The sequence below is a fragment of the Hippoglossus stenolepis genome, chromosome 11 (genome assembly GCF_022539355.2).
Source record: "Hippoglossus stenolepis isolate QCI-W04-F060 chromosome 11, HSTE1.2, whole genome shotgun sequence".
Taxonomy (NCBI): domain Eukaryota; kingdom Metazoa; phylum Chordata; class Actinopteri; order Pleuronectiformes; family Pleuronectidae; genus Hippoglossus; species Hippoglossus stenolepis.
In genome coordinates this window covers 9,582,796-9,610,722 of record NC_061493.1, presented here as the reverse complement: position 1 = coordinate 9,610,722, position 27,927 = coordinate 9,582,796, and the positions used below count along the sequence as shown (strand labels likewise).

General features: G+C 41.3%; 1 protein-coding gene across 2 annotated transcripts; it reads right to left on the bottom strand.

Moving 5' to 3' along the window:
* Positions 1 to 103: 103 nt before the first annotated feature.
* Positions 104 to 27,927, bottom strand: gng12a (guanine nucleotide binding protein (G protein), gamma 12a). Of its 2 annotated transcripts, none has more exons than XM_035171319.2 (3): positions 27,513 to 27,927; positions 2,797 to 2,905; positions 104 to 2,194 (listed from the first exon to the last, which is right to left on the bottom strand). In XM_035171319.2, exons 2-3 carry the CDS (start codon positions 2,887 to 2,889, stop codon positions 2,069 to 2,071), a joined length of 219 nt encoding a protein of 72 aa, XP_035027210.1. In that variant the 5' UTR covers positions 2,890 to 2,905; positions 27,513 to 27,927; the 3' UTR covers positions 104 to 2,068. The 2 variants fall into 2 exon arrangements, with proteins under 2 accessions (XP_035027210.1, XP_035027211.1); XM_035171320.2 differs by lacking the exon at positions 27,513 to 27,927 and adding an exon at positions 25,173 to 25,401.

The window sequence follows — 27,927 nt, the reverse complement described above, 5'->3', positions numbered from 1 at the left end:
GCAGATCTCTCTGGCCCGGCTCCATCTGAACACATGAATGTGTCAGTGTGAGGACTTGTTGAAGGTGGTATCAAGACAACATTCAACACAAGTTACCATCTTCTGACTGTGCAGCACAACACATCTTTATTGAGAGATTAGTACAGTTCTGTACTTTAGGAATGCTTCACTTTAACAATCATAGATGAGTCTTTAAACAAAGGTCGGTGTATTAATAAAGACATTTATGAAAATGCAGATTTAAACAGGTTTTTTTTTAGGTGTACAAGCTTGATTTATTGCAATAAAAAGAACCGACTGTTAGAGATGAGATCACAAAAAACACAGTTGGGTTATAACACTAGATTTTACGGATGTGAAGACCTGAGGGTGGAGAAGGCAACAATACCAAACCTGCTGAAAAGTGACATGTAGACAGAGAGAGATGGCACAACATTGTCACAAATCACTTTCACCGCCCATTTTAAATACATCTTTTTTAATTTTAACAAAAATATTCCCATTAAGATTGTCCTTCATGACACAAGGCAAATATAAGTAAGGCTTTAGAGTGTAAGGATATTGGAATTCGGAGTATCCAGAATATTCCACTGTAGCAAAATCAACATCAGGACATGTTAGGCTGAAGATTTAAGACCCACACCGACACAATTGTTACGGTTTTCATAACAAAAAGACAAATTTGAGATAGTGGTTTAATCATTAATAGAAACGGCCACAGACGACAATACTTGCACCAAAAACACAACGACATGCACATTCGATAAGTCACTTGTTTTGATGAGGAAGTACTCGTAGCTCACAGTGTAACACGTCAGCTTTCTAAAAATATCGTACCACAGACACTTATCAGAGGGAACTGATTAAAATATTCAGACGCACAATTAAATGTTATCAAAGGCAGAATCGTTGGTTTGGCTTTGACCCAAGATCTTCTTTACACAATGACAGCCGACGAGAGACATGAAATTAAATATAAGCACTACATTAATATGATGAAGCATTGTCACGAAAGCTTCATTCACTCTGTACGTTGTGTGTAGCAACAGCATCACAGCACTCGGGTCATTTTATCCTAATGGCTTGAATCTGAATCTGCGACGGAGTATTAGAGCAATGTGGAAGAAAAGAAATTCAGAGATTTCGAGAATAGAGCCATAATTGAAAAGAAACTCGAAATCTTTCGAGAAAAAAGATGTAAATTTATGAGAATAAAGAAAAACCTTTTTAAGGCATAACCAGAAAGGAGAACCTTGTCCTCCTCCACAAAAGAGGCAACTTCCTTCAAGTCTGGGTGGTTCTTTCTTCAAAATTATGATTTTATTCTCGTAAAATTAAGATTCTTCAACATGATGCTAACACACTGTCAAAGGACATAGGGATCAAAGATCTTCATACGGGACCTGATGCTTGACTGAACCAGCTGAAGACAACACTGTATCATGGTGACCATACTGCAAATAACAGACAGGAAGCTGGTGAAATAAATGAGATGTGGACAAGTCAGAGTACGATGGCTGGCAGAATACTTTGATTTACTTATTTGATTTTACCCAATCAAAGATACATAATGGTCACAATTGAGTAGAAGCTCAATGTAAACCTTGAATTCAAATCTGTAAAATACTTTTGGGAGAGGACTTCTCAAGGATGGGAGGGAAACGTTGACTGAATGGAATCAGAGGGAACGACAGTCAACGACAGGCAACGACAGTCACTTCCTAGTGGTGATGAGACTGTGTGTGTGACGGATTAGGGACAAAATCCACCACTGAGGAATGTCGGAGCTGTTCACATATTCAGAAAACGACGTCTGCTGTCGATAATAATGTAACTGATGCCATCACAACTCATGCAGCCAAAGTCTCATCAGTGGCCAGAGGTCGAGCTGTGCCGGGGTCAATCGCTTCAGTGAATAATACCAATACATGGCTTTACTAGTACAGTGCAGCCACAGAACACCTCAATGTTTACAACTTTAGAGAAAATCCCTCGCTCCTCCCTACACAAAGACAAACAGCAACATTAATAAGCAAAAATAAACACATGAAAGGCTAAGTGGCATCCACTACAATATAGTGCAGGTTTTTTTGTCCTTGAAGGGATTGTCTGAGGCGGGGATGCCCATGAGGAGAGGGTCGTTCCTCGCATGGTCGCTGCAGTAGTTCATGAGGTCTGCAGAGGCCTTGGAAACCTGCAGAAACAACACAGAGGAGCACAGGAGGGTGGGTGGCAGGTTGTGATCTGGTGACTCGAGTTTTAATGCACAATCCTCCAATCGAGTGGTAAATAGAACTGGCGTTTATGTAACCTTTTAATAAGTAGATGATTATAAACAGCGGTTTTCAAACTCTCAGTCACTGGCACTTCCCATGGATGCACTAGCAGCCATCACTGGATAACTTTGACACTAAAGAAAACTTAAAAACGTGATGATGCTCAGGCAGGTTCTGCAGATGTAAGGAGCTTCTTTGATTTATGAGCATATTTCTGTATATTTATTCTTAGTAGATGTGAGTTGTAATGTTATCATTAAATATCGTGCACCACACTGAATTTAAAAATGAGTGTGTGCTCAGATCTGTCTGAATTAGGACTCCGAAAATGAGAATGAATTATCATATGACTAATCTGATGCATGCTCAGAACAGGAAAAAACAGTCAGACATATGGATTTTCCCAACATATATAAACATATATATATAAACATAGGAGGAGGCTCATCAGAGAGGATTTAGTACCAAAATGACAATGAAGATCAGTGATAGTGTTTGCATGGTTATTGTTGCACTGTACCTTTATCCTGTCAATGCTTGCCTCTATTCTCAGCTGCTGCACCATCCGCCGGGTATGGGCGATGTTATTGGCACTGTGAGGCTTTGAAGACATCCTGGGTAATATAACACTGAAATGAAGAACAGAGAGAAGTGTGAACGACACTGAAGAGAATGAGACGTCAATATTCAGCAGGGTCTGCACATCCAGCAAAGATAGAATTGGATGTACACAAATACATTTTTTTGCAATTTTTGTTTTCTGGAGAAAATGGATGTGAAGCTTCTGAAATCAGGCGTTTAATATGTTTTTAGGCCAAGTAAACAGTAAAGAAAGTATAAACTGGAAAGGCACTACAGAGGGTGCATACAGTCCCCTGAAATGTAATCAAGCTGCACCAAATTTCACACACTCATAAATATCAGCTCCCTAAATATGTCAGATTTTTTCCCGTCAACATCTATTAATCATTCCCTGGGAAAACGGTGAAAATGTTGATATCGCCTAATCTCGCATCGTTTAAGACAGTGAAAAATCACACTGGATCCGCCTCCTGATCCTGATCTGCGCCAATATCTACTGGGTTCCCCGGGGTTCCCTGACCTAAACCACATCCTTCCACCAAGTTTTCGTAGTAATCTGTTCTGTGGTTTTTGTGCAATCTTGCTTACAAACAAACAAAAAAACGATCAAACAGACAGCGGTGAAAACAGCAAATGATTCAAACAGGGAAAGCACCTCAACACTGTCCCTGCAGCAGGAGGCAGATGAAAGAGTCGTTTTGTGTAAGAACCATCTTGAATCAGATGAAACCAGCTGAATGAATAAACAGAGAATGCAGGCACGTGAGGGAAGAGTGTGAAAGATTGAACTGCAGTTGCATGATGAGGTGGATGTGTTATGAACAATAAAGATGTTGGTTTAAGGAGAGTCAACAACTACCCCTCACTACTTCCTCTTCCTCGGCACGGTTGTTACCAGTAGTGACGTCCAGGGAAACACAAAGCTGAGGGATGCTCATGCAATTTCTTTTTTTAAGGGTAAAAAAAAAAAGGGACAAAAATATACACCGCCTCCATGACACTAAACTGTAACACCACAGTGTTCAAAGAGTATTTAACAATCTGATCGCTGCGAAACTGTGACAATGACATGAAAACCTGTGTCTGCTGCCGGTGTCGGAGAGTTTTACTGATCCAACGAAACAGCGGGTTGTGATTCCACTTCCTGCTAATCATTTACAGAGTGCAGGAGAACAAGCCCTGACACATCCTCCAGTACACGTGCAGATCCGACTCCAGCGTTTTCTCCCTCGTGCTCTTGCTTCCCTTTATTGGAATTTGTCCGTTTCTCGTACAAAACACATATTTCCTTTTCTGCAATAAAACCACACACTCTTTCTTGTAATACAACTCTTCTCAGCAGTGAACAGGAAACTTCAGGCTCCAGTTTCTCAGAAGTTTATTGTGAAATCGATGAGTAAAGTTGCTGCAAGGGTTGAATTTATAAATGAAAGTCAGTGGCTTTCTGTTGCATGCATGTTTTCATTTTGCCCATTGTTCTAATTGTTCCATATATGGCTGCTCCCAATAAGTCTTTCAGGTTAGTGCACATAACTCAGTCACGGTGCCTGAAATGCATGAACTTAGAACAGCCCTAAACCATTTTTTTTTTAAAAGTCGGATGTATGTTTATTTTGTTCCACCCTGTCTGCGGCCCCTTCACCCTGCAGGATGTCGTCCCTCAGGACAGCGTCTGATGCTGCAGCTGGATCGTGCGGCTCTTCGTTTGTCTCGAGAACAAACAGTAAGGGAGGAATAAAGACAAACACACGGAAACGGGAAGGGTAGAGAAAATCTCAATTTTCAGACCACTGCTTGGGAGTGCCTGATTAAAGAGCATTTCTCAAGATCTAAAAGATAAAGTAATCGCTGTAAAGGAAGCAGAGCCAGAGATGACTCAAAGAGCGAAACTGTTATTGATAATGTGGAAGTGAAACATGAAAGGGCAATGAATTACATTGCAAAGTGAGCAATCATCTCATGCAAACATTCTCCCAGCTTAGTCATAAAGTCAAGGGCCCACAGGTGAAATAAATAAAATCCTTTCATCTGAACGTGATGAGTGATTGTATTCATTCCTATCGACTCTGGAAGGGTCTTTACAAAGAAAGAAAGAAAGAAAGAAAGAAAGTAGGAGCGCCTGCTTAGAAGCAGCTGTTGTTTAAATGCTGCAGAGTCATTGTCAGTTAGAAATGAGATCACGTATAGGTGTGAATCTGTGAAACTGATTCTTGAGATGTTTTTTCCAACTATGAAAATGTCCATTCTGGAAGTAAAAGTAGTCCAGAGGAGCCGTATTTATTTCAGTAATGAACTTAGTGACTTTCTTGGCAGGCAGTCTTTTTTTTCTTTTGTTTGAGGAAGTCAGTTACTGCTGCCAGGTATAAAAGGTAGGCCTCCTGGCACTACCAGCCGAGCCAGATGATATAGTTTATAATTTGTGCGACATGCAAACACAGCACAAAAGCTGCTGATCCAGTGCAACAGCGAATTAAAAGATATAATGAGAAAAACAAACAGGCTTCACACGGCAGGGCTGCAGCAGAGAGGAACCTCGAGCATGACTTTGAACACAGTGGATGCTCTGCTGTGTTAAAGATGGAGATTATCAAGCAAACACTACGACCTGCAAGGTTAGGGTCACATGATGGGGGAGCAGAGCTAGAGTCATCACTACTGAGCTTAAGTGCTGACTAGTGGCTACGCAAGCTGTTATTAGCATGAACCATAAAACTCGTGTTTTTTTCTTCCCTACTATCTGATATTTCTGCAGATTAACGATTTTGCACTCACTAATTTTCTGGAGTTTGTCTTTGCCATATGAAGAACGCAGCAGAGGATTGAGCGGGTCTGACCCTTTCACAACAACAGGAACATTTCCAGAACATTCAGGCTCGGGCTGGCTCGGGGGTAGAGCATTCAGTAAGAAAGACATGACGTATAAATTCCACTGCCTTTTTGTTTATAGCACATCGACACCAATGTTTGCCTTAATCACCAAAAACTCTGAAATCTCGTTGTCTTTACAAGTTGACATCTTCGGCCTCTACGTGTATGTCACCTCTTTTTCCTCCCTTCATCTTCCGGTTTTGCATCCTTCATGTGTTTAAGAAAAGTAATGAATACGCCCACTCGCTCACTGTGAATTTCCGGGCATTTTACGACATTTTTCTCATATGGGCTCTAACATATTTTACTAGGATATTTACTAGGATATTTAACTGAAGAAACTGACTGTACATGTGCATTCTCGTGTACAGGCCCTCCAGAAAAACTTCAGGAAAATGTCCAGATGTCTGAAAGCAGCTTTAATAGATTTCTGTATTTCTTTTTTTGTGAATTACACTCAAATCACTGTATAGAGAATTTTGAAGAATAGTACTATTATGTGCTTAAACAGATTGACAAACTAGCAAAGGAAATGAGAAATAGCCTTCTGATGGTTTTAGTTGTGTCTGTCATGTGATTGAGAATGAAATGCAAGAGGGGAAAGCTCACCACCACAGCTGTAATTTAAGATGGAGTAAAACCAGAATGGATAGTTTACTACTCTGTGGCGCCAAAATATCAGTTCAACCAGCATGTGAAGTGGGAGAAACGGGCAGGTCTTAAATCACACTGGCTCTCACAAGTAATTTTTACAGGAAAACTATCCCAACTGAGTCACCTCAGTCAAACTGTGAAGCCCCTGTGAAGTTATGCCAGCAACTACCAGCACCACCGGTCTGACTGAAACTCTATGGGGAGGCACCAGGGTGGGTGTGTGTGTGTCTGCGTGTGTCTGTGCACAAGTGTGTGGAATTAAACACCAACATGTACATTTAGGAGCCTTGCAAAAAAAATAGTTACCTCCAAGGATCAGAAAAAAGACCACCCCATCACAATACACACACATACAGCAGCCAGGGGGACCACCTACTGCACAGAGCACCGAGGCCCCACTGCTCTGCTGTACCTTACACACACAAACCCACCCGCACATGTGCCATTCATTAGCAGTGTGTTCAAAGTGCCAAGAACAGGGAGCCATTATGAGTCAGTGCCATTAACACCAACACTCAGAGATGAAAAACGCACTCTGTGTGTGTGGTGTGTGTGTGTGTGTGTGTGTGTGTGTGTGTGTGTGTGTGTGTGTGGTGTGTGTGTGTGTGTGTGTGTGTGTGTGTGTGTGTGTGTGTGTGTACTTCTATCGTTGTGAGGACTAGTTTGAGTTTAGCCTAGTTTAGGGTTAGTATGAGGCTTGGGGTTAGGCGTTGAGTTGTGATGGTTAAGGTTAGAGTAAAGGGCTAGGTAAAGCATTATGTCGATGTGTGTCCTCACAAAGATAGAAGTACAAGTGTGTGTGTATCCACTGCTGCTGTACTTCAGCTCCGATCCCCTAAAAAAAACCCTCTTAACTTTGCTGCCGACAAATTCATGACATCCATTAAAAAGCAACAAGAAGAGTCGGTCCTGTCAACTGTACAGTATGTGTGGTCCCTCCGCTGAGTATCTGAGGCTTTTCAGACTGCAGCAGCTTTTGTAATAAAGTAGCCTCACTGGAAATAAACTGCTTTAGGGCTTAAATATCGCCTGCTGCACTTACGACGTGACTGACACAAGGTGATGAGAGGCAGGCTGCAGGATCATACTCCATCCACATTCAAACCCTTCCATTCAGGTCACCACAAGATGACAGATTAGTTCTTTTCTCCCAGACCATGCTCGGTTTAAAAAGGACTATAAATCTCAGCAAGTTCACACCCTTAGTTCAATTTAGGGGAAAAACGATAATGGACACAGATTATTTTTTCTGTAGCCTCATTAACGTCATTAACTGGGAGTTATGCAGGGACACAGGTTTGACATCTAAAAGGAAAAGCCGACGACAAACACTATTCAAATTTGTACAAGAAGAAAACAGCCACATCAATGAGCTACAATTAACAAGGAGGAACGAAGAGGTGCATGCAGACAGGCTGCATATTTCCAACTCCTCAGCAAGGTAACGAACTTGTGTCTCTATTGGAAAACTACCTGCACCATGTGCAGCATGAAATCAGACAGTGGGGTAATTATCCTTTACTGACTTTAGAGCTATAGGAGTGTGTTCGGTTGCACTGTAAACATCTGTTGTATTTCTGACAAAGTAAACAATCTGGATGACACACCTGGAGTCTTTGTTGTTGCGTTGAAAATATTGAAACGTTTGCCACGGTTGATGCAGTCAGAGAGTTTACATTGACTCAAGGCTGGTCGCTACGCACATTCTGCAGATATAAACAATCATGCATGAGAACTTCAGGTTCTTATCGGCTAAAAGTTTGCATTTTATTGCATGGAACACTTCTGGTGATCATGTTAACAAGGCCCTGGTATATCTCCTGGCTGGCGTCTGTCTGACTTTATACACCAGCTGACGAGTGCAGAAAAGAGAGTTGTGGAAAGGCGATATTTGGTGTCTAGACAGACGTCTGTTGCTTTGAACAAAGGAGAGTTCAAAGACGTGGGCCTCAGCCACAAGCTAGTATATTAGTTGTTCTCCCTTGCACACACACACACACACACACACACACACACACACACACACACACACACACACACACACACACACACACACACACACACACACACACACACACACACACACACACACACACACACAACTCTGTCATCTCTCATGTACTCCCCTCCCCCTGCACACACACAGACACTCTCTCTACAAGCAGGAGTTTCCCAGTCTGCAGGCGAAGCTAAAAGTAGCCGTCTCATAGTATCTTGCTGCCAGTCAGCACTTTCCCAGCTGAGTGAAAAACCGTCTCAGGCTACACCTAAAACATGACCCGCACTTCAGTTGCTCCGCAGATCAAATCTGTGTCAGTTCACAGTCCCGTCATCTGCTTACTTATAAACACGGGCTCATTCTCACTTGGTCACTCAGCTTATCAAACTCAATAATACTCATCAGTCATCATTCCTGCTGCTGAGTAAAGTGGGATCGTGTTTATGAGCCACAGGGAGACGCTCTGGCTGGCTGGGTTTGTAGGTCTGAGAGAGAGAAAGGGTGAGGCAGGGAGGAGATGGTGGGGTGTGTGCTCGCACGGGTTCACACTGTGAGAACCATCACAACTTTCCCACCAGAAAAAAAGAAAGGAGCTGCTGTTAGGCCCCGGTTTCTTTGGCAGCTGATGTCATAGAGTTTATACAGCAGATATCATGATGATTTTATTCATCAAGATTAACAGAAAACCACACAGACTGGAGGACAAAGCCTGCTCCCACAATCTCTGGGAAATATCACTAACTCACACGTATGCATTTCAGACGTCAACTAAAATGCTGCTCTTTCACTTTGAATAGGGTCTTTGAATGTCTTGCGTTGCTGAATTGCATTTTGGTTCGACTGCTTCCCGTTGCTTGCGGAACTGTAGAAATTTAGCAGAGTTCAGTTTTTCATGAAACAGTTTTAAACAAAAACTCAAGCACAGGCCCGTTCAGATAGGACGTGACAGCGGCACCGCTGCAGTTTGGGCACAAATTTTTGGACCCGTGAAGAACTTGAGTCCAAACCAAGGGCAGTCTAGGTTTTCGAACCCAGCGTCAAGCTGCAAGCCTGGTGTGTTTGTATATATTATTTCCTGTTTATTTCTCGTTTAGAGCTAGCATGACACGTTAGCACGAAAGCTGGCAATGTTGTGTGTCCCGAGCATGAAACTCTGCCTCAGACACAACCCCATTAATCATAATTTATAATAATAATAGTAATATTAATAACAAAATTTAAAAAAGAATAAACTAACATAACAGAAAATCTTTGACAGGCCGACTTGTAATAAGCCAACAACCACAAAAAACTATTAGCTGCAGCCCTTGTTTATTGTAAGAGTAGTAATGGAGTGCATACAGGAGCAGCAGTTTTATGAGCTGCATGCATGGTTCAGCCCACAGTGACTAACTTACTGTAGAGTAGACTGACGCAGAAAACTGTGAGCTTTAAGTGGAACTATGATGAGACAGAGCTGCAGCACCACCCCAGAGCTTACTGGTATGGCCATGAAGATAAGTGAAGCTGAAACCACCCCACCCAGCCCATTGGCTGCACAGTACAGTACAAAGGGAATACTGGGAAATTCAGTCCTCTCTATGCTGCTCTGCTCAATTGTGATTGGCTGAGGGATATCCATTATTCCTGTGTAAGCAGATGTTTCCAGGAAAAAGCTAAAGGACCGTACAAAGGTCAATGGAAAATCTCTCAGGTTAAACATGAGGCACTTGGAGTAACAATGTCATTTCTGTATCACCGTGAAGAAAAGGTTCACCTTAAACAGTGAGTTCACAGAATCTGACAAACTGCACAATCCTGAAGTTTGTGGCCGGATAGGATACAAAAACAATCCAGTGTACTGTAACACAGTATTCACCGTGTCTAGACAGAAGACTACACTGAACTCATTCCTGCAGGATTTCTAAATCCTAAATTCATGTGCAATTACTTGAGGCTCATTTCTGTCCAAACAAACTATGAATGATTGCTTGTTTCAGACTCAGACTAGAGGGCTGACGAGTTTCGCTGCAGGAATTACAAGCCGACCCAGTTTATAATGAACTCAATTGAAAAGTACTTGGCAAACAAACAGGGAAAAGTTGCATGTCAAGATAGATAAGGGGAGACATCCATAAGATAGTAAGCTAATCGGTGTCCTTAAACATGGTGGTATTTAGAACAGGATTGTGTGAACGTGCCTGCACATTCAGTGGCTGGTACAGGACTGGAGAGGAGCAACACGTGTGTCAGGGACTCCCACTATCCGACAACATGACAGATAACAGTGATAACACAGTGGACTAGTAGTAACACTCCTAGTTTGCAAGGATTAAACAAGAGGCAAAACGCATGGTAAAATAAGACAATCTCCACCCTGGCAACCTCTAATTAGACTCCACTCCTCACAAAGCACACTACACACTCACACTCTGCTACATGACTAATGTTGCATGCAGAGTTGATGGTGAAACAGATATTCAATGCAATTTGTTTCAATAATGAATGACCACACGTGCACGGTCCCTTGCTTTTACTGAGAAATGATAAGCATTTCACAGGATTAAATAAATACAACTGCAAAATACGTTGTCCTCGACTCATTTTATCTCTCTTACATACCAGAGTTGGATGGTAAAGAAAAATGGTTTCCGATCTGCTGATTAGGCCATTTTACACAAGCAGGGCCAGCCATGTTGTTTGCTTATTGTAGAGATTGCAAATGATCAGTTGTGTAATCCTAAATGTGGGTGGAGCGTGGTTTAAATGTTAGGGGGGATGTAGTGTAAGTGTAGTGCAGCCAAGTGAAGGTCTAATGGACACCTGCAGCAGGTGTGTGTGTGGCAGGGGTTAATGCAGAACACTGAACACATTACGCTTTCCAAAAGAAATCTATTATGGGGTGCATCCACTTTAATATGTTAAAATAAATACTTTACTCACTTTTGTTCTTTCCAATATTTTGCTAGATAATAAAATGGGTGTCACTGCAGTACAATAAACATGCATGATTTTTTTTAAATCAAGCTCCATGAATTATTCTCTGAGAAATCAATGAAAATGTAGAAAAATGCAACAAGAAAAACAATTATAATACTCAGAGTCAGAAAGCCCCTGATCTGGATCCGCACCAACATTTTTAATAGGTTCTTCCTTGGGTCAATGTCTCATCCCAAAACTTTTTGAAATGGTTGAGTAGGTTTATTTATCTTTATTTTTTTTTTGCATAATCCTGCTAACAAACTAACAAACGCGGATGAAAACATAACCTCCTCTGTGTATTTTCTTACAATAAGTACAGAGAACATCTTTACTATGTTTCCTGGCTACTATGCAGTTTACAATGCTATGCAGGTAGGAATGACATAGATAAAATAATTAAATGGAAAATGCATGCATCATAGGTGGCTGGTACATTCTTATGTCATGCAAGATACGACGAGGAAAGAGAAGAAAAGGTGACAGACAGACTGTATAGACACACGCAAAGAGAATGACTAAAAATGCCATCAAAGGGCGACAACAATGACCGGAAGATTTTTCTTCTTGTCTTTGATGCAACTGTCAACTGAATTCCTCACATTCCTTCCACAGGAGAGGCTGGAGATTATGAGCCAATTATGTTAAAGACTTTGTTGATGCTCAACAAGTATTCAGACGCAAGTGGCTGCTTTCGTGGCTTGGAAAATAGGAGGCCAAACGTCTGGGAGTAACATCAACTAGACGCAGAGGGCAGCCAACGCCTCTGTGATATCATTAGCAGTCAGAGTACGGTCTAAAAATAGCCCACAGTTCTGCGTTGTTGTTGGCAACAGTGGGTCCAGTTTCACCTAAAAACTACCAGCAGAAATAACTAGTATTACAGTGCCAACTGGATATCGTCCAGAAGAGCAAGGTCTCTGCAGTTTCCACTGAGGAGCCTGTGAGCTTCTGGTTCCCCAGTAATGGGCCATTATCAAGTCCAGAGCAGCCCAAAACAAACACAGGCCTATGGCAGATAATGCCCTTCAGACGTCACTGCAGACGCACAGAGGGTGACATGCAGGAGACACGGGCGACCTAGGCAGAGAGGCTGCCAGGCAGCGTCTCTCTGCTCTGCCCTCGGAAAACAAACGGCATTGTTGTGCTAAAGCTGCACAAAAGAAAGCTTAGTGCAAGCTGAGTGGAGTTTGCTGGAAATGGATGCAGGGAAGGAATGAATGGTGGGGCAGAGAGCTGCAGAAAAAGATGTGTGCTTGTCACTGAGACTGAGGGAGAGATAAGAGTTTGTGTGTGTGTTGGACGGAGAGACAGAGAGTTCAGCTGGAGAGAGCAAGCTGTGCAGCTGTGTGTATGTTGCATTTGGTCTCTTGCCAAAAATCTGCAGCCGGCGACAGGAACGCAATAAAACTTAAAGCTATTGTGAGCACTTTGCTTTTGCCTCACTCGCTCTGGCCTGTGAAAGCTACTATTCATGACGAAGGCAGGGAGATACCACACAATGGGTCTCCATCTCTGGCCCAACACTGCCCTGCCTATAAGGAACAATAAACAAACGCAGTCAGTCTTTCCAACCTCTCCACCACTGAGCTGGACTCCCTGCATGTACGTGAGCACTGCAGCGAAGGTGGAATAGAGAAGGCCAAAGGTCTGTGGAGTAACTAGTTGGGCCATTACCCAGCCCCTCCTCCTCCTCTTCCTCCTCCTCCTCCCTGCTGGAGCAGAGATGTGTTAAACACCAGCTAGCATGGATGGAATAACTGATAATGGCTCGGACGTCACGCAGCTCATTAGACGACAACATGAAGGTCATAAAGATGAGTTTGTTTTCCAAGCAAAGCGGAAATAGTATTAGTCAGAGGGTGACATAAATGGGGATGGGGTGTGTGTGTGCCTGTGCCTGTGCCTGTGCGAGACAAAGATTAAGTGTGTCTGTGCATGTGTGTGTCAGAGGGGGCAATGTCTATTTTTAGAGGATATTTTCATGTGATCTCTATGACATTAAAATAAACATGCAATATTGTCTAAAACTAATAATGGCATCAATTAAACAGTTTGTTGTCTATAAATGCACTTAATATATATTTAATGTTGCTCCTCCGAATAGATATACATAGTGTAAAAATCCAGGACCAACACAGCAACGCTAAAGTGAAGAAAAAGAGACAATATTAGCAACAATGAACTCAGCTCTGAAAATCAGCAGCGCCCAACCCAGTCAGACAGGACAAAGGGATTAGTGATGGAAAAATGCAGGCTGCATGATTTCCTCTGTCAGGAGCGAGAGAGTGAGAGAGAGAGAGAGAGAGTGAGAGAGACAGAGAGACAGAGACAGAAAGAGACAGAGAGAGACCCAGAGGAACAAAGAGAGCAAAACAGAAAACAAAAAGAGCGCTCTACAGCATCAAAAAAAGTTTTACAAAATTTCACTTTTCATTCCACATAGTTGTGAAATTCCCATGTGAATTCACCAAAAACACCGGTTTGGGACGTCCACAGGAATGTCCCAAACATTTGCCGAGGTGAACTAGGAAAATCCCCCCCGCTACTGTCGAGAGAGAAAGACAGGAAAAGAGACACAAAGCTGTGGAGCCCCTGGGAAGCTGTGTATCGGGCAATAAACCTCTCAAAATATTTCTATAGAAACAGCAGAATATTGGGAACTACCCCACTTAGGGCGGTTAAATGTTTGCACATCAGTATATAGTAAAGCTGAAAAAAATACACAATAAATGGATCACTAAATCAACAGCTGATGTACTCATCTTGCATAAAATAATAATAATAATAATGCCTTATGGTTCCTGCTTCTTAAATGTGAATATTTCTTTGTCACATACAACGGTGATCTGAAAAACCTTTTCACCTGTTAATCAGACAAAACAACCACTTTGATCATGTCACCTTGTGACCTGCAAGATGTAACTTGCATTTTTTTTAAATATTTCATAAACCAGACAATGAATTGATGAATCACAAATTGTTTGCAGCTGCTTATGTAAAAAAATAATCTGACTAGGGCTAGAAGATATGGCCCAAATCTAACTCAAAATAATAATATTATGTCATATAATTTGATATTTATTACGATACATGTCACATTATTATTTCTTTTGAGTTTAAAGACAGATTTTTGCTTCTGTGTGAAGGTTGCAGTTTTCAACTCTTCTTTATGAGCAGAAAATGACAAACATTTGACAAATCTGAGGTAGATCAGTTGTGTGTTTTACCTCCTCACTGTGCTAGCACAATGCAATATATATATACCTTGTTATATTGATGAAAATGATATTGCAATCATTATTTTATATTGTTTTATCACCCAGACCTAATCCAGATTTATTGCTATATAATCATAAGTGCATGTAACTGAAATCTGGAAGAGAGAGAACTATCAAGCACCTGCATCCACATGTCAGAATGCTCCTTTCTCCTGTTGCACGGCAACATTAGTCAATATTTTGCCACTGCATCATTAAATCAGTGGAAATCTGAGAGGCTGTGCTCTGTGTAGTGTGTCGCTCTCGGGGTGAAATTGATTTCTCTACAAACTGCTGACCCTTGACCTTGCAGGTCAGAGGTGAACAGGTCGATTAGGATAGGGTGAATATTATTTACTTCTTCCATTTCGGTATTTAACATAAATAACAGGGAAAAACAGAGAGATGCAGATCATAGGGGATCACAGAAAAGCGATGAAAGCCAAACACCTTTCATTTAAGAAAGAGTTGGGACTCATATAGTTTGAGGGTATAAACTATACCTAAGATAAACCATTGGTCAATTGAAAACAACAAAACACGCCAGTATCTGAGACAGTCAGTATGTGATGGGTAGGACTGTACAACCTCTCAAAAGTCAAATCTTAAACAAAGCACACAGTGAGAAGAGGTCTTTCCAAAGTGCCTGAACCTTGTTTCCGCCAACAGGATGTTTGAGATAACTTTAGGTGTGATGACTGATGGGACACATGGACACATGGTCTCATGGTGTCTTTATCTGCAGCACTGTCTGCCTATAGTTCAGCACCAACACGATCCACATTATCAGAGGGCAAGAAGGGACACTTCTGAACAAACAAGGACAGGAATGACAGGCATGTGGATAGTGGACAGATGATTGCATGTGACTGCTCAAGACAAGCTGCATAAGAGGTAACGACACACACACTCCTAAAATACAGGAACAAGTTGGAGGGAAGTGTCTCTTTGAGAAAACAAATAGTGCTGATGCTAAATTCCTAGTTATCATCAAAAATAAATAGTCACAATGCACAGTCATGATGATATTTTCCAGATGCAAATAGTAACAGTGATATAAGGTCAGATGATTAACTATATGTGGCAGCTTGAGATAATTCATCAGCTGATCCCTGCTTTCAAAAGGCAGAGATTTTAAAAAACCTCAGTAGATGAAGTTTTTTTGTAGAGATTCTTTTTTTTGGTCTCTTTTGGATCTTTTATTTGAAATAAGTAAAAGTGTAGATCTACTAAAAACACTCAAATACTTTCTGTGTTCAACTAAATAATACAGTCTTGATTAAATAAACATTCATTTAAATGCAACTTCTTGGTTTCATATGTTATTATTGAATTGTTGCATTTTAATCACGTGTAAAAAAATCAACCATCACCGTAACATTAACATTATACAGTATGTCGGCGATCAGACACCCTATTCTATTAGTATCTGCAACAGTCAATGAAAAACCTATATCTGCAAAACAGTAAAACCATAATTCAAGTGTGTATCTTTTAGGCCATGACTTCGCTCTGACAGTAATCTCTGTACGTATTCATTGTGCTTCTGTTCCCAAGGTCAGGTGACTGCTTTTATGATTTCTTTATGACAGAGTTGAAGGCCTCGGTCAGTGCTGAGAGACGAGGTCAGAGCGAAAGGCCAGGACCAGAAAGTATATCTATATCTCAGTTTCTTTATGACTGATTAAAATAAGAGATCAGAGGTTTACCAAATAAGAGCAGGAAGGCAAATTAAATTCAGTAGTGATCAAACTTTCAAGCCCTCGTCTTTTTCCATTGTGGAAACTTAACCCACCCCTCAGACAGCATATTGCAATCTTTGGAAACCTCCTTCTGAGAGTCACACACCGGGTTAACTAACTTAACAATGTTTTTGTCAGTCAGGAAAATGTGTTTGAAGTTTTCAGTGTGATTACAGGACAAAGAAACACGCGGCAGTCAAAAGTACTTTTGGTTTTGCTTTTTAAACAGAGACAGGATTCCGAGAAGAGAGAAGGAGAGAGAGGGAGTCGTCATTGCCTTTGTAGTATCATTCAAAACATTTCTAGTTTCCTGGTGTATATCTGAGAAATTGCGTATCAGTAATAGTTACATCAAAGCAAATCGGATCATTTAATTCATATCTACATTATGTAACTTTGATCACTAATGGTCTCTCAATCAGAACAATAACAAAAGTCATGGTTTGATGACGTGAAGCAGCGTGGCATCGTGGGAGTTGTCTTCATCACCACTGTCGATGAGAAACTCCCTGACGCAAACCATGTGTATGGATGAGGTCATGTGTTAAAGTGTGATTCACGTTACGCAGAAAACAACAATGACTAATCAGGATCCATTGCGAGTGAACAATACAAATTTTGTACAAAGTTTGAACATTGTTGGAAAGGGTAAACAAGTCAACAGCATATGTAACATAGGTCTAGTTGATTTGGACATTTTATTGAAGAATTGTTACATATTATCTATTCAAGAACCTTCAGTGTAGCTACAAGACATTTAAGACAGTAAGACCTGAGACTAGACACATTGACTAGCACAAAGCCAGATTGACTTACAAACTCCCCCCTACATATACACACAGAACCACACACGCGTTCACAGAGGGGTCTGAGTTACTATTAATCACAGGCCACATGAATGGCTGCCCCTCCCTCCAATCACTGCGACTCCGTTCATCTAACAGTTTCAAAGACATGTCGGGCAGAGGAAGAGGCTCACACTGTGGGTCACGCTGCGGCCACTTCCTCTGCAGCCCACCCCGAATCCCCTTCAAAAGTGATGTCTGTCTCCTCCTCCTCCCTCCGTCTCCCTTCACTTCCTCTCTCTTCACGCTGTAACAATGTCTCAGCGCAAGTGGGTCACTAGGTCCACCTCACTCAATCACGCAATCCTGCTTCTGTCCATCGTCTCAAACAAGTCGATACACAGAAAGCTGCTCAGGCAAAGTGTGTATTTCTGAACTGCGCCTCCAGGTAAGAGAGTAGGAATTCTAAAGCAAAATGCTGCTGTTGGGTACACAGTGATACAATCTTTCCCACCCCCCAAAATGAGCCGGTGTGAAATGTCTGGAGCTGCAGATTCTGCAACAGATTGCTCCCGGTGGGAAGAAAAAATATTGCACACACCAAGATAACTGTCTAGTTTTCCAATTAGAAGCTCGGGGACAGGGAACACAGCCTGTTTGTTACAGTTCGGAGAGGTAATTGCACAACGAGCCACTGTACAAGAACCATTCCAGGACAAAATGTGAGTCCTTGTTCCACCGTGCACCAGAAAAGAGTGAGTAAATCATAGGCGAACAAAACCTCGGAGGGGTGTATAAGTGAATAGATTTCACAGGGTATGAATAAGGCACCTGATTTCAGCAAAAGAGGAGACATGGAGATGTTGGACAAGGAGACAGGCGGTGATTGTGCGTCTCTCGGACACCTGCTTGTTTTAAACATAGTGAGGCCTCGGCCCAAAAAAACTTGGGGGCCCGCGGGCTTGAGGGCAACAAAAAGAGGAGCCGCTCCGTCTCTCAAACACAGCACAGACACATGTTGATGCGTCGCCTTATGCTACAGGTGTCGAGTCCCGACTGGGCCTCAGTGGAGACGCACACACACTGGCCTTTGTTTGAGATGCCAGCAAAGTTCCCCAAAGACTCATAAAGGGCTCTAAAGAAATTAAAGAATCCATCAAAGTGACACTGTTCACCACCCCCACACACACACACACACATCACACACACACTCACACACAGCTGAATTTACATGTTCATTCCCCTCTTAGTGTTATCAATGATTCATTTATCCTTCAAGTTGAAAATGTTACTGCTGCATCCTCCACTTAGTTTAACAGCATCACAACTGCCAACGTGTATAACACAATATGCCTTGCAGGTAGTCGTAACCTATTCTTCCTTATACCTACCTGTCTGGCAGGAAGCCGCTTTGTGCCGGCTGGACTCTTTTCTCCCCCTCTGACAGGATATGACCATATTTGGGCTATGGCCTTATGAAACACTCTGTATGTCAGAGGAAATAATCGTGCTGTAATAGAGGAGAGTTTGTGTCCTTGCAAAAGGTGTGTCTTCCTGTGAGTGGGAGTTCTTTAAACCACTGGTGCCAGCCCGACTAGAGAGGACTGGATTTACAAAACTCACTTTACCTCTATAGGAAATGCAACCGCATGTGCAATCATTGCATTTTATAGAAAACGGTACATAAGTTTAATTTATACTTGCACACAGCAAAAGTAAACACACAGAATGGATTGTATCAGGAAATCAATGGGGAGGTCATTAGATTGGATTCATTATATCAATGTGTTAATATATATAGTGACCGCTGGGATTGGCTCCAGCCCCCCCCCAATAACCCTTAAAGGGGACATTGTATGCCCATTTTACCACAAGTTGATATGGTTCCTTGGGGTCTTAATGAAATGTCTGTAACATACTTTGGTCAAAATACCACAAGGATCATTTCAAACAGCACCCTTTTTACCCTGTCTAAAACAGCCCTCCACAGAGTGACCTGTTTTGAGTGCCTGTTCCTTTAAATGCTAGTGAGCCAGCTCCCCCCTCCCCCCTCTCCCCCCATGATTTTAAACGATATAAATTACATATTTTATATGATATAAATTATCAAATATGCATCCCATACTTTGTATTCCCCTTCTGTTGTCCTGGAGTTTTAATTTTCCCAATCACATAATTAAATGTCCCCCTCTGCCCATCCACTACAAGCACACAAGCAGATAGACAGAGAGAGAAAGAGAGGGGTGGGGGGGGGGGGCTATGAAGACCATCATTTACCCCCGAACCCCGACATTCAACGGGTACAACAACAAGCGGAGAAAGCAGAATCGCGGGCTGACCAGCGCGGAGAAATGCGCGTCCCGTGTGAACAGCCAGGCGGCTGCGCGCTTGAGAATGGAAGCGCCGCGCCGCGCAGCGCAGCGCTTCCACGTCTGGTGTAAACCCGGCGTAACGAGTGTGGGGGGGCCAAGGCTGTAGGAACTCCAGTGTATGACGACACAATAAGGAGTCATTCCAGTCACTCAAGCATGACGTTTCTGACTTAGAGGAACCATAACAAAACGCGCGAGTGTTTTTTTTCCAGAGTTTTTGGGTTGGTAGACATGCCAGATACCCACATTAACGTGTAGAAGCACTAACAAAGTGGAATTTTCATGATATGTCCCCTTTAAAGGTTAAGTGGTAAAGCTAATGAACAAAGGGATTTCTGTACTCAGATATTACAAAGTTTTATCTTAATTCATAATCTTTATACAGCACAAATATAAAAACAAACGGCAGATCTGTTTGTTAATGACACCTCCCTAATATTGGTTGCTATCAAGTCCTTCCAGTAAATAATCCAGACAGTAACGTGATCTACAGGGGTGCACAAACACACACACACACACACACACACACACACACACACACACACACACACACACACTATCTGAGCTGTCTGACAGAACAAATAACAGAAAACGGACTCGAGTTACAGGTGCAACAGACTGTGTTTAACACGCTCTCTCTCCCTGCAGGTAAAGGCCTCATTCACACTCACACATGTTCCGTCTCACTCATGGGAACAAATAGAAACGGAAAACTTTAATTGACAAGTTTAATAAAAGCCTTCGTGGTGTTTGGACCACCTGGCAGTGCCAACGTGCCAGATGGTGTCCACGTGTGTGTGTGAGAGTGGAAACGAGAAAAAGCCTTGAATTGCCATCATGGGGGTAAAAGGGCCGCACAGGAAAGTTTGCATCATATGGGACTCAGTCAGATTTAAAACTTTCGCTGATGTTACAGAGATGCCTCAGAGCACCTCTGACACACTTTTGTCTCTGTTACAGAAGAGTCATTCAACATTCAGGCAGCAGCCAGCAAATCGAGGGAGGCAGAAAGCAGTCAGAGAGCACCACCATGTGGCCGAAAGGAGGAACTGTAGATCTGTGGATGGGAATTACCACATCTAATATAAAAGTAGCCTTAGTTCACTATGACAGCCATAAATCTTACAATCTTACAGTAATGAACTTACATAAGTACATTAGATTTACATTAGTAGGCTATTTTGCTTTGGTCTACTTAAACTTTTTCTGCTCACCTATATTAACCAAATATGTAAATGCCATGAGAATTTATCACCAGAGCAGTTAAGTTAAACCGAACATCACAGCAGCAAGTAAGAAAAGTATCCTCCTGTTGATCACTCTTTTTCATTCTGGTGTTTTCTTGTATTTACAATTTATTCATTGGCAGTTTTCCCTTTTTTTTTTTTACCATTGTAATAATTCATGTAAGTCAATGGTAAGAATCTTTCTTTCAAATCCTGGTTTACAGCGTGTGTCAGCTCCTCATTTCCCTTGAGCCAAGAGTCAAGCTGAACAGCAGGTGGATGACAGGGAGATGTCCCTGCATGAGACAGTTTGAAGATAACAATGGGCCTAAAAATAGATTTTCTATGTAACCGCTGATCTATAAATAACCTTTTCTCTCCGAACCTCTTCACATTATTCACATTATTCTCCTGTGTGTCCTGAGCTCTGACGCACAGAAACATGTGAAGCTCAACAGAAGCATATTTTCTGATTTAATAATAAACATTGATTTGAAGATAAAGGTCAATTATGTCATATTTTTTGCAATAAAATCCACATACATAATTGAAAAGTCCGTTGCATACTCATTTTCATTATATCAAAAGAAAATTCATCAAGCAATTAATTATTTCATCTAGAAAATGCTGAACAATATCACAGTGGTCAAGGTAATGTCTTTAAAATGGCTGTTATGTCTGAACAATTAAGACAGACATGTGAAGAATGAAAGTAGGGAAATCACCGGAGAGAAGAATAAAATAAGATGATGGCTGAATTCCATTTAGCTGCTTCAGTTTCAAGGTCCTGATGTTGTGCATGCTGCCTCACTGTCACAGGGCACTTCAATAGAACTGAGACATTGTTTTTATTTTTATTCTCTTATTAAATATATATTATATTTTGTGTATATATATATATATATATATATATATATATACACACAAAATATGTTTTTGGGTGAAAAAGGATTTTTTTTAAAAACATGTTTTTCTTCACAAAATAGATCACTACTGTATTTCTGCAGGATTGAAACAATAATCGTATCAATCAATTCACTATGAAAAATGAAAATTGGGAATGTTTTATTTTACTGTTTCAACACAATAATGATTTTAAATGAATCAATCAAAAATATTTTGTTTGGATCAAAGATTGTGAACTTTGTTTTTAAGCTGACGTTTGTTTGTAAAATATATGGGATATCCTATTTTGTTATGTAATATTATAAAACAGAAACATTTATAATAAAAAAAAAATCTAATTTGCTATAAATTCAAGCAGATGGGTTTTTTATATCTAGGAGAAGTAACTAAGAATCAAAATCATATATTTCAGGTGAATAACTGATGATACCCTCATTAAGTAATCATTGATTCCTGTATGTCTTAGTATATCTGTTTCACTTGTTTTATCAGCCTGATTCCAAACTTCTGAATGTTCGGTTCATTTTAGTTCATAGGATGAAGTTCTGCAAGAATACTGATGAGCAGTCAACTTCTCAGCTCAGTCACCAACCTTGACAATGAGAGGGAAAGTTTCCAATCCAACCTTGGAGCAGTGTCTATGAGGACTACAACCTTGGACTTAGTTTACACTCTAAATACACCTATCTTATCTGCGTCCTCCTCTCTGTCCAATGGAAGTGGAGTATTAACAGCCCTGTACTGACCCTTTTTTATGTGTTTACAAAACATCCTGCAGAATAGTGTCACTTACTTAATGATTTTGAGAATGAAATGTCAAAGGACCTTTAAGATGAGCTGTGTGGTTGCAACAAGGAAGTTGTGGTATAATGAGGTATTCCACTCTTTGTCCTCCCATGTGGAGTTTGGAAACTCGTTGTTTGGGAGGAGACGCCAGTTCTGCCTTTCATCCCGTCAACCGTCGCCTCCGCTCAGTCTGATAAACAAGACTATAGAATAAACTTAGTGTCATGTCTAGTTCTCCTGTCACATGTCTGACCTAGACATTACAGGAAGACATTCAGTGCAAAGCCAGCAGAGAGACAAACTAGATTGTGACGATGAATTAGACTCAGCATCTTTCTTACCTATTTGAGGTTGTTGCTATGACAACGCTTCCTGCTCGGTGAATGTGTACATAAGATGTTGATGTCGACCTGATAAGTACATGAGCAGTAGCTGAACCTTCTTTCTAATGCGAGCAGTGAAAAATCTACTACCCATTTTCTAATAACACAAATCAGTGCAGATGAAGACTAAATCAATATGTTGGAGAATGTTTTTGCTTTACAGTAGAAGATACAGTGAGCTGGTCTGTATTGAGCCAATAAAAAAGGATCCAGTAACGTTTGGTATTTCATGAAAGTAAGTAATTCTTCTGCCAAACCAACCGATGGGTGTGACTGCGTATCCGCAATGTCACCACCACTCCTCTCACTACATCTGCTCCTGGGCAGGGTGGAATTCAAGCAAACCAGCCACTGTAGGCCTTGTGATTACACACACACACACACACACACACACACACACACCACAAACCCTAACTAGGGCAAGCCCTTAAGGGCTATATCTTCACATACCTCTGAATTGTCATTTGTGAAGAGAAAGATAAAAATGGAAGTTGTCTTGTTACAATATGTGTTAAAAAATATATTTTCTATTGTAAAAGCAAACAGTAAAACTTTTTAGGTACATAACCAGGGCTGCGATTAAATCTCCTTCACTGACCAAGATTAGGAATATTAGAATATTTTCTAGTGTTCTGTAGATGCAGGAAATATGCATTATTATTATTAATAAATATAAAATAGTCTGAGACTGTCTGTACATTGTCTCAAGAAAAAACTTTATTGTTAGACTGTGGATGAATAGAATAACTAGAACAATGAGAACTCTGGATAATAGATAATAGATCTTGATAATTGATTGCCAGCAATAGTCCAATAGGGTGAATCCAGGTAATCTGGGACATTTGGTAATGAGGGACACCTAAGCTGCAGTCTCTTTATTTCCTGTTATAACTAAATCTAGTCAACAGGACTTTAAGTATAGGTTTAGGATGGATGTCGCGTGACTGAAATCACATGACTTCATGGGGGTGATGTCACAGATAGGGGCAGGGCAAGTCAATCAGAAGCTCCCCCTTGGGATTGCACGACAAGGTTGATGACATAAGAACCTGACAAGATTTGTGTTAAGGATATAAATCTGTCATAAATAAGATGATGTTTCTAATTGTTAGCAAAAATGGGTTTGAGCTTTTTGTCCCACTTTATCAAATATGAATATTTTAAATCGCAAAAACTAAACAAAAGTTAATTCATATTAGAAATACCAAATATTTTATTGTCATTGAATCTAAATGTGAAATTTTGACGTTATACTCTATCAAAGCCTAAATACGTTCAGTTCACTCTCTTTGTCAAACAAAAGCATTTAACAATCACATTTGAGAAGCAGGCACTGATGCATTTTCATTTTCAAAATAGATTTTTAGTATACTGTTAATAACAATTAAGGTCCCCTCTGAAATCCCACCCAATTTGATCCTCTGATACCATATGTTCCTGGTCCCAACCTGAGGTGGTCATCCAGGGATTTGCTCCCCGTTCCCCATGTCGTCCAGGACATTTCTGTTAGTCTCTCCATTCTATGGAACAAACACCCTGAGGAGATCCGACCGGCTGACTCCTTAACCACTTTTAAATTACTCTGAAAAACATAGTTTTATAAAGGTTCTTTTACAAGGCTTGTAGTCTGAAATTATTGAAATTTTTTATGTAATATGGCATTCTTGTAACCCCTCCTTTATTTGATTATTTTAATTATTTTAGATTATTCTAATTTCTTTATCTATTGTATTTTGGGTCTTTGGATAAAAGATCCATTGCTTTTATTATTTTGTCTTGTAAATCACTTTATTTTGATAAGTGCTTTATGAATAAAGCTTAAAATGATACCATTATTAATTGAAAAATAGCTGTAACATAACTAAATCAACCAAATTGATAATTTGTCATTGATCAATTGATGTATTTAGCAACTTATTGTTTCAAACCAATCTAAATAGATTCAAACAACAGCCAGCTCTCTCTCTCTCTCTGCAGGATTCAGACAACAACAATTATCATTGTTGTTATTGTTATCATCATCATCATTATTAACTGTTGCTACTATCATTAATAACATATTTACATCTATAAATATCTTTGTTTTCATCATAATAACTAGTGTGTCAGAGCTGAAACATGATGCTTACACAACTGTTCCTGCTCTCCACTCACAAGATAAGGTAATAAATGTAAGAGTGAGAGTGTACTCTTAGAATAGCTGGAAACATGCACTTAAGAACATGTACTTTTAGCATCATGTACTTAAAGCGTACTGTGTGTGTGTGCAACATAAATAAAATGTTTCAATCACTCAGCCCAGTGAGGAAGCAGTAATATCACTGAGAAGACGCTGCGGCCAATACTCAAAGGCACGAACACACACCAACTCCTACCTCAACAAACTGTGTGCACCGAAAGACCTGCGAGTAAATCCACAGACAGCACTAAAAGGAAACAGCTCCTGGCTGATGGGAGGCTCAGACAGTGGCCACCATCACGTCGTCCTCCTGCGACAAACTGGATGTCTGTCTAAAAAAGAAACTTGCTGTCAGAGCTGCCGATCGAGTTGGCCTGCATTCTGTGAGTGAGGAGATGCTTCCAGAGCCGCCTGTTAGCAGATAAAGATACTGTACAGCATTGGCTACAGCTGCCTGTGCCACTTCCCCACATGATCCCAACAGTTTGTCCATTGTTCCTCAAGCTAAACTCATATAGCTGAGACAGAGGACGATTCAAATCAGTCCTCAAGCTGCACAGGGACTTTCCCAAACCTTTTCTTTTTATCTAATCCTTGCATTAAGCAAGACATTGTTCTCAGCTCGACCACCTAACTCCCTCCTCCTGGTACTAATCAATTTACATGCGTTACACGTCACGTTAAATCCTGCTAGCAATCTGGGTTAACTTACTCACACAACTCCAAATGCAGGCCATGCCGTCCAGGCTGGGGGGGAGAGTTTAAAAACTGTCAAAGGTCACATTCTCACCTCGATGTTAACTCAAATCTTAATAATAATAAATGAGCTGTGATCTGTCAGTCTAAATGAAATAGTGACGAAGTTGAAAATTCTTGATTGGCGTTTGTTCAACTGAATTTCACCCGTGAGCTTAATGTCCAGACCTGACAGCATTAGACGACTATTCATGATCGTCATGGTAAAACAACAACACAAAGCTGCATCCTTCAGCTTTTAAAAGTGAAACCAGTGTATGTAGGTCATGAAACACTTATGTTATGAAAGCACCTATTGGTGCTTTCATAACATAAGACAGACACAGATTCTATTGCACGTGTTCCTGTCTTCACGTTATGAGTAGAGATGTTTCGGTGCCAATATCAACATCGACAATGCCCTTGATACTGCCAAAATGCTGGGTCGGGCTTCAGCAAGTATGTGAATCTATGTTCCGATCCGATACAATGTCTTTAAAGTATGATAGTTTCACCCAGATAAAACTGTGTAATGTACTGCCACTGGCAAGTACTAGTTTAAGAGCGACGGACAGGATGTTATATTCTGCGGTGTATAGTAAGTGTTAGCCAGAGCTAAATAAATGTAAGCAATTTGGCAAACTTTCTCGCTGGAAAATCCCACAATTGAAACAGCGACGTGTACCGTATGCAAGACTTCAGTTTCCAGAAACTGTGGCTGCGCTTTAAAAGCTTTTCAAAGGAGTAACTGTTGTGTATTCCTAGATTTTATGACCGTCAAACTAGATGTTAAAAGAAGTTCCATAGTATTCATTCGCAGTATGTAAGTGTTGATAACCAATGATAACAATCATCACGTCCATAATGGGTTAGTAGCATACAACTGTTCAAATACGTTATACAAGTTGTTATTTTTTTGAATGCACTTGTATCAGATCGGCACTTGATTTCATGCGATACACAAAGTATCAGAATCGTTATCTGGAAGGTAAAATGCTATGGGAACATCTCCCGTTGTGAGGCACTCGATCGTCTGGTCGCATATTTGAACAATTTCCCATGTTTGGGATCAATAACGTTCATCTATCTATCTATATATATATAGATAGATAAATGAACGTTATTTGGTGTATATATATATATACCACACCAAACCAAACCCCCGTCACCAGCGTAGAGGCAGGAAGTGTGTGAGCTCCTCAGCTTCCAGTGTGCAGGGGTGCGTTCCCCTCACAGTGATGGGCGTTGAGAGGAGGCTTTGATGGCAGTGAATTGGGTACTAATGAGTTGGCTGTATCAATGGCCGGTCTGTATTCTGTCCTGCCCAATGGCCGGGGGGGGGGAGAGGACCTCAACAGGGCTGTCGATGCTCCATGTAAACATCTCGGCCACTTCCCCGTGTGGGCCCTCCACTTCAACCATCCCACTGGGCTCCATAATCTAATTGGGAGGACACCAGCAAATGTTCCCAAGCTCTCATCTATGTCATAATGGACTAATGTGAAGGCGGTGGCCGGTCTAGAGATCTATAAAAGTGCTCTTCTGTTCTGGAATAATCTATGTGCTCTCCAAAATAGGTCATAATGTGGCAAACACAGTAGGTGGGGCTTGTGGGTAATAATGAGGGCAGAAGACCCAGACAGCAGCACTCACCTGTTGAATAGCATGTGTGTGTGTTCTGTGTGTGTGTGTGTGTGTACATTAGCAGTGACAGTGAATCTCTCAGTGACTGAGACCAACTGTTGCTCCAGGTCGCTGCTCGCTGTTGTTGTGACAGTGTACCGACACATGGAGGTCTTACCTGGCCGGGTAACGTGCACTCAGGTGTCGCCGTGTCTCCTTCCACCGGAGCCCACACTCTCTCCGTCCACAGACAGGGAGGAGAGCCCCTTCTTTCTTTCTCTTTCTCTCCCTCTGCTCTGCTCCGTCGCTCCCGGCGCAATGCCACAACTCCAGCCGTGTGTTGACACCACAGACCGGGGAGAGCTGGCTCTACATGGACGCTGCTGTCGACGTCTGAGCTGCCGGGGTCGCGCCGCTTTCACTTTCCGCTGATGGTCCGAAGTCAATGTTTAACTATGGTTGACTTGTTGTATTCTTCGGCTCTCCTCTTCTTCTCCTCCTCTCCTCTTCTCTCTCCTCCTCCACTTGAACGCTCCGTGACGGGATCAGCCGAGTGTGGTCGGGAGGAGAGAGGCGGAACCAGCCGATGTTCA

What these genes read in the sequence shown, in the direction of transcription:
- gng12a (XM_035171319.2), bottom strand. Translation starts at nt 2,889, where the DNA reads ATGTCTTCAAAGCCTCACAGTGCCAATAACATCGCCCATACCCGGCGG. An exon ending in CAAGCATTGACAGGATAAAG is followed by an intron (nt 2,195 to 2,796) that starts GTACAGTGCAAC and finishes TTGTTTCTGCAG; the next exon opens with GTTTCCAAGGCCTCTGCAGA.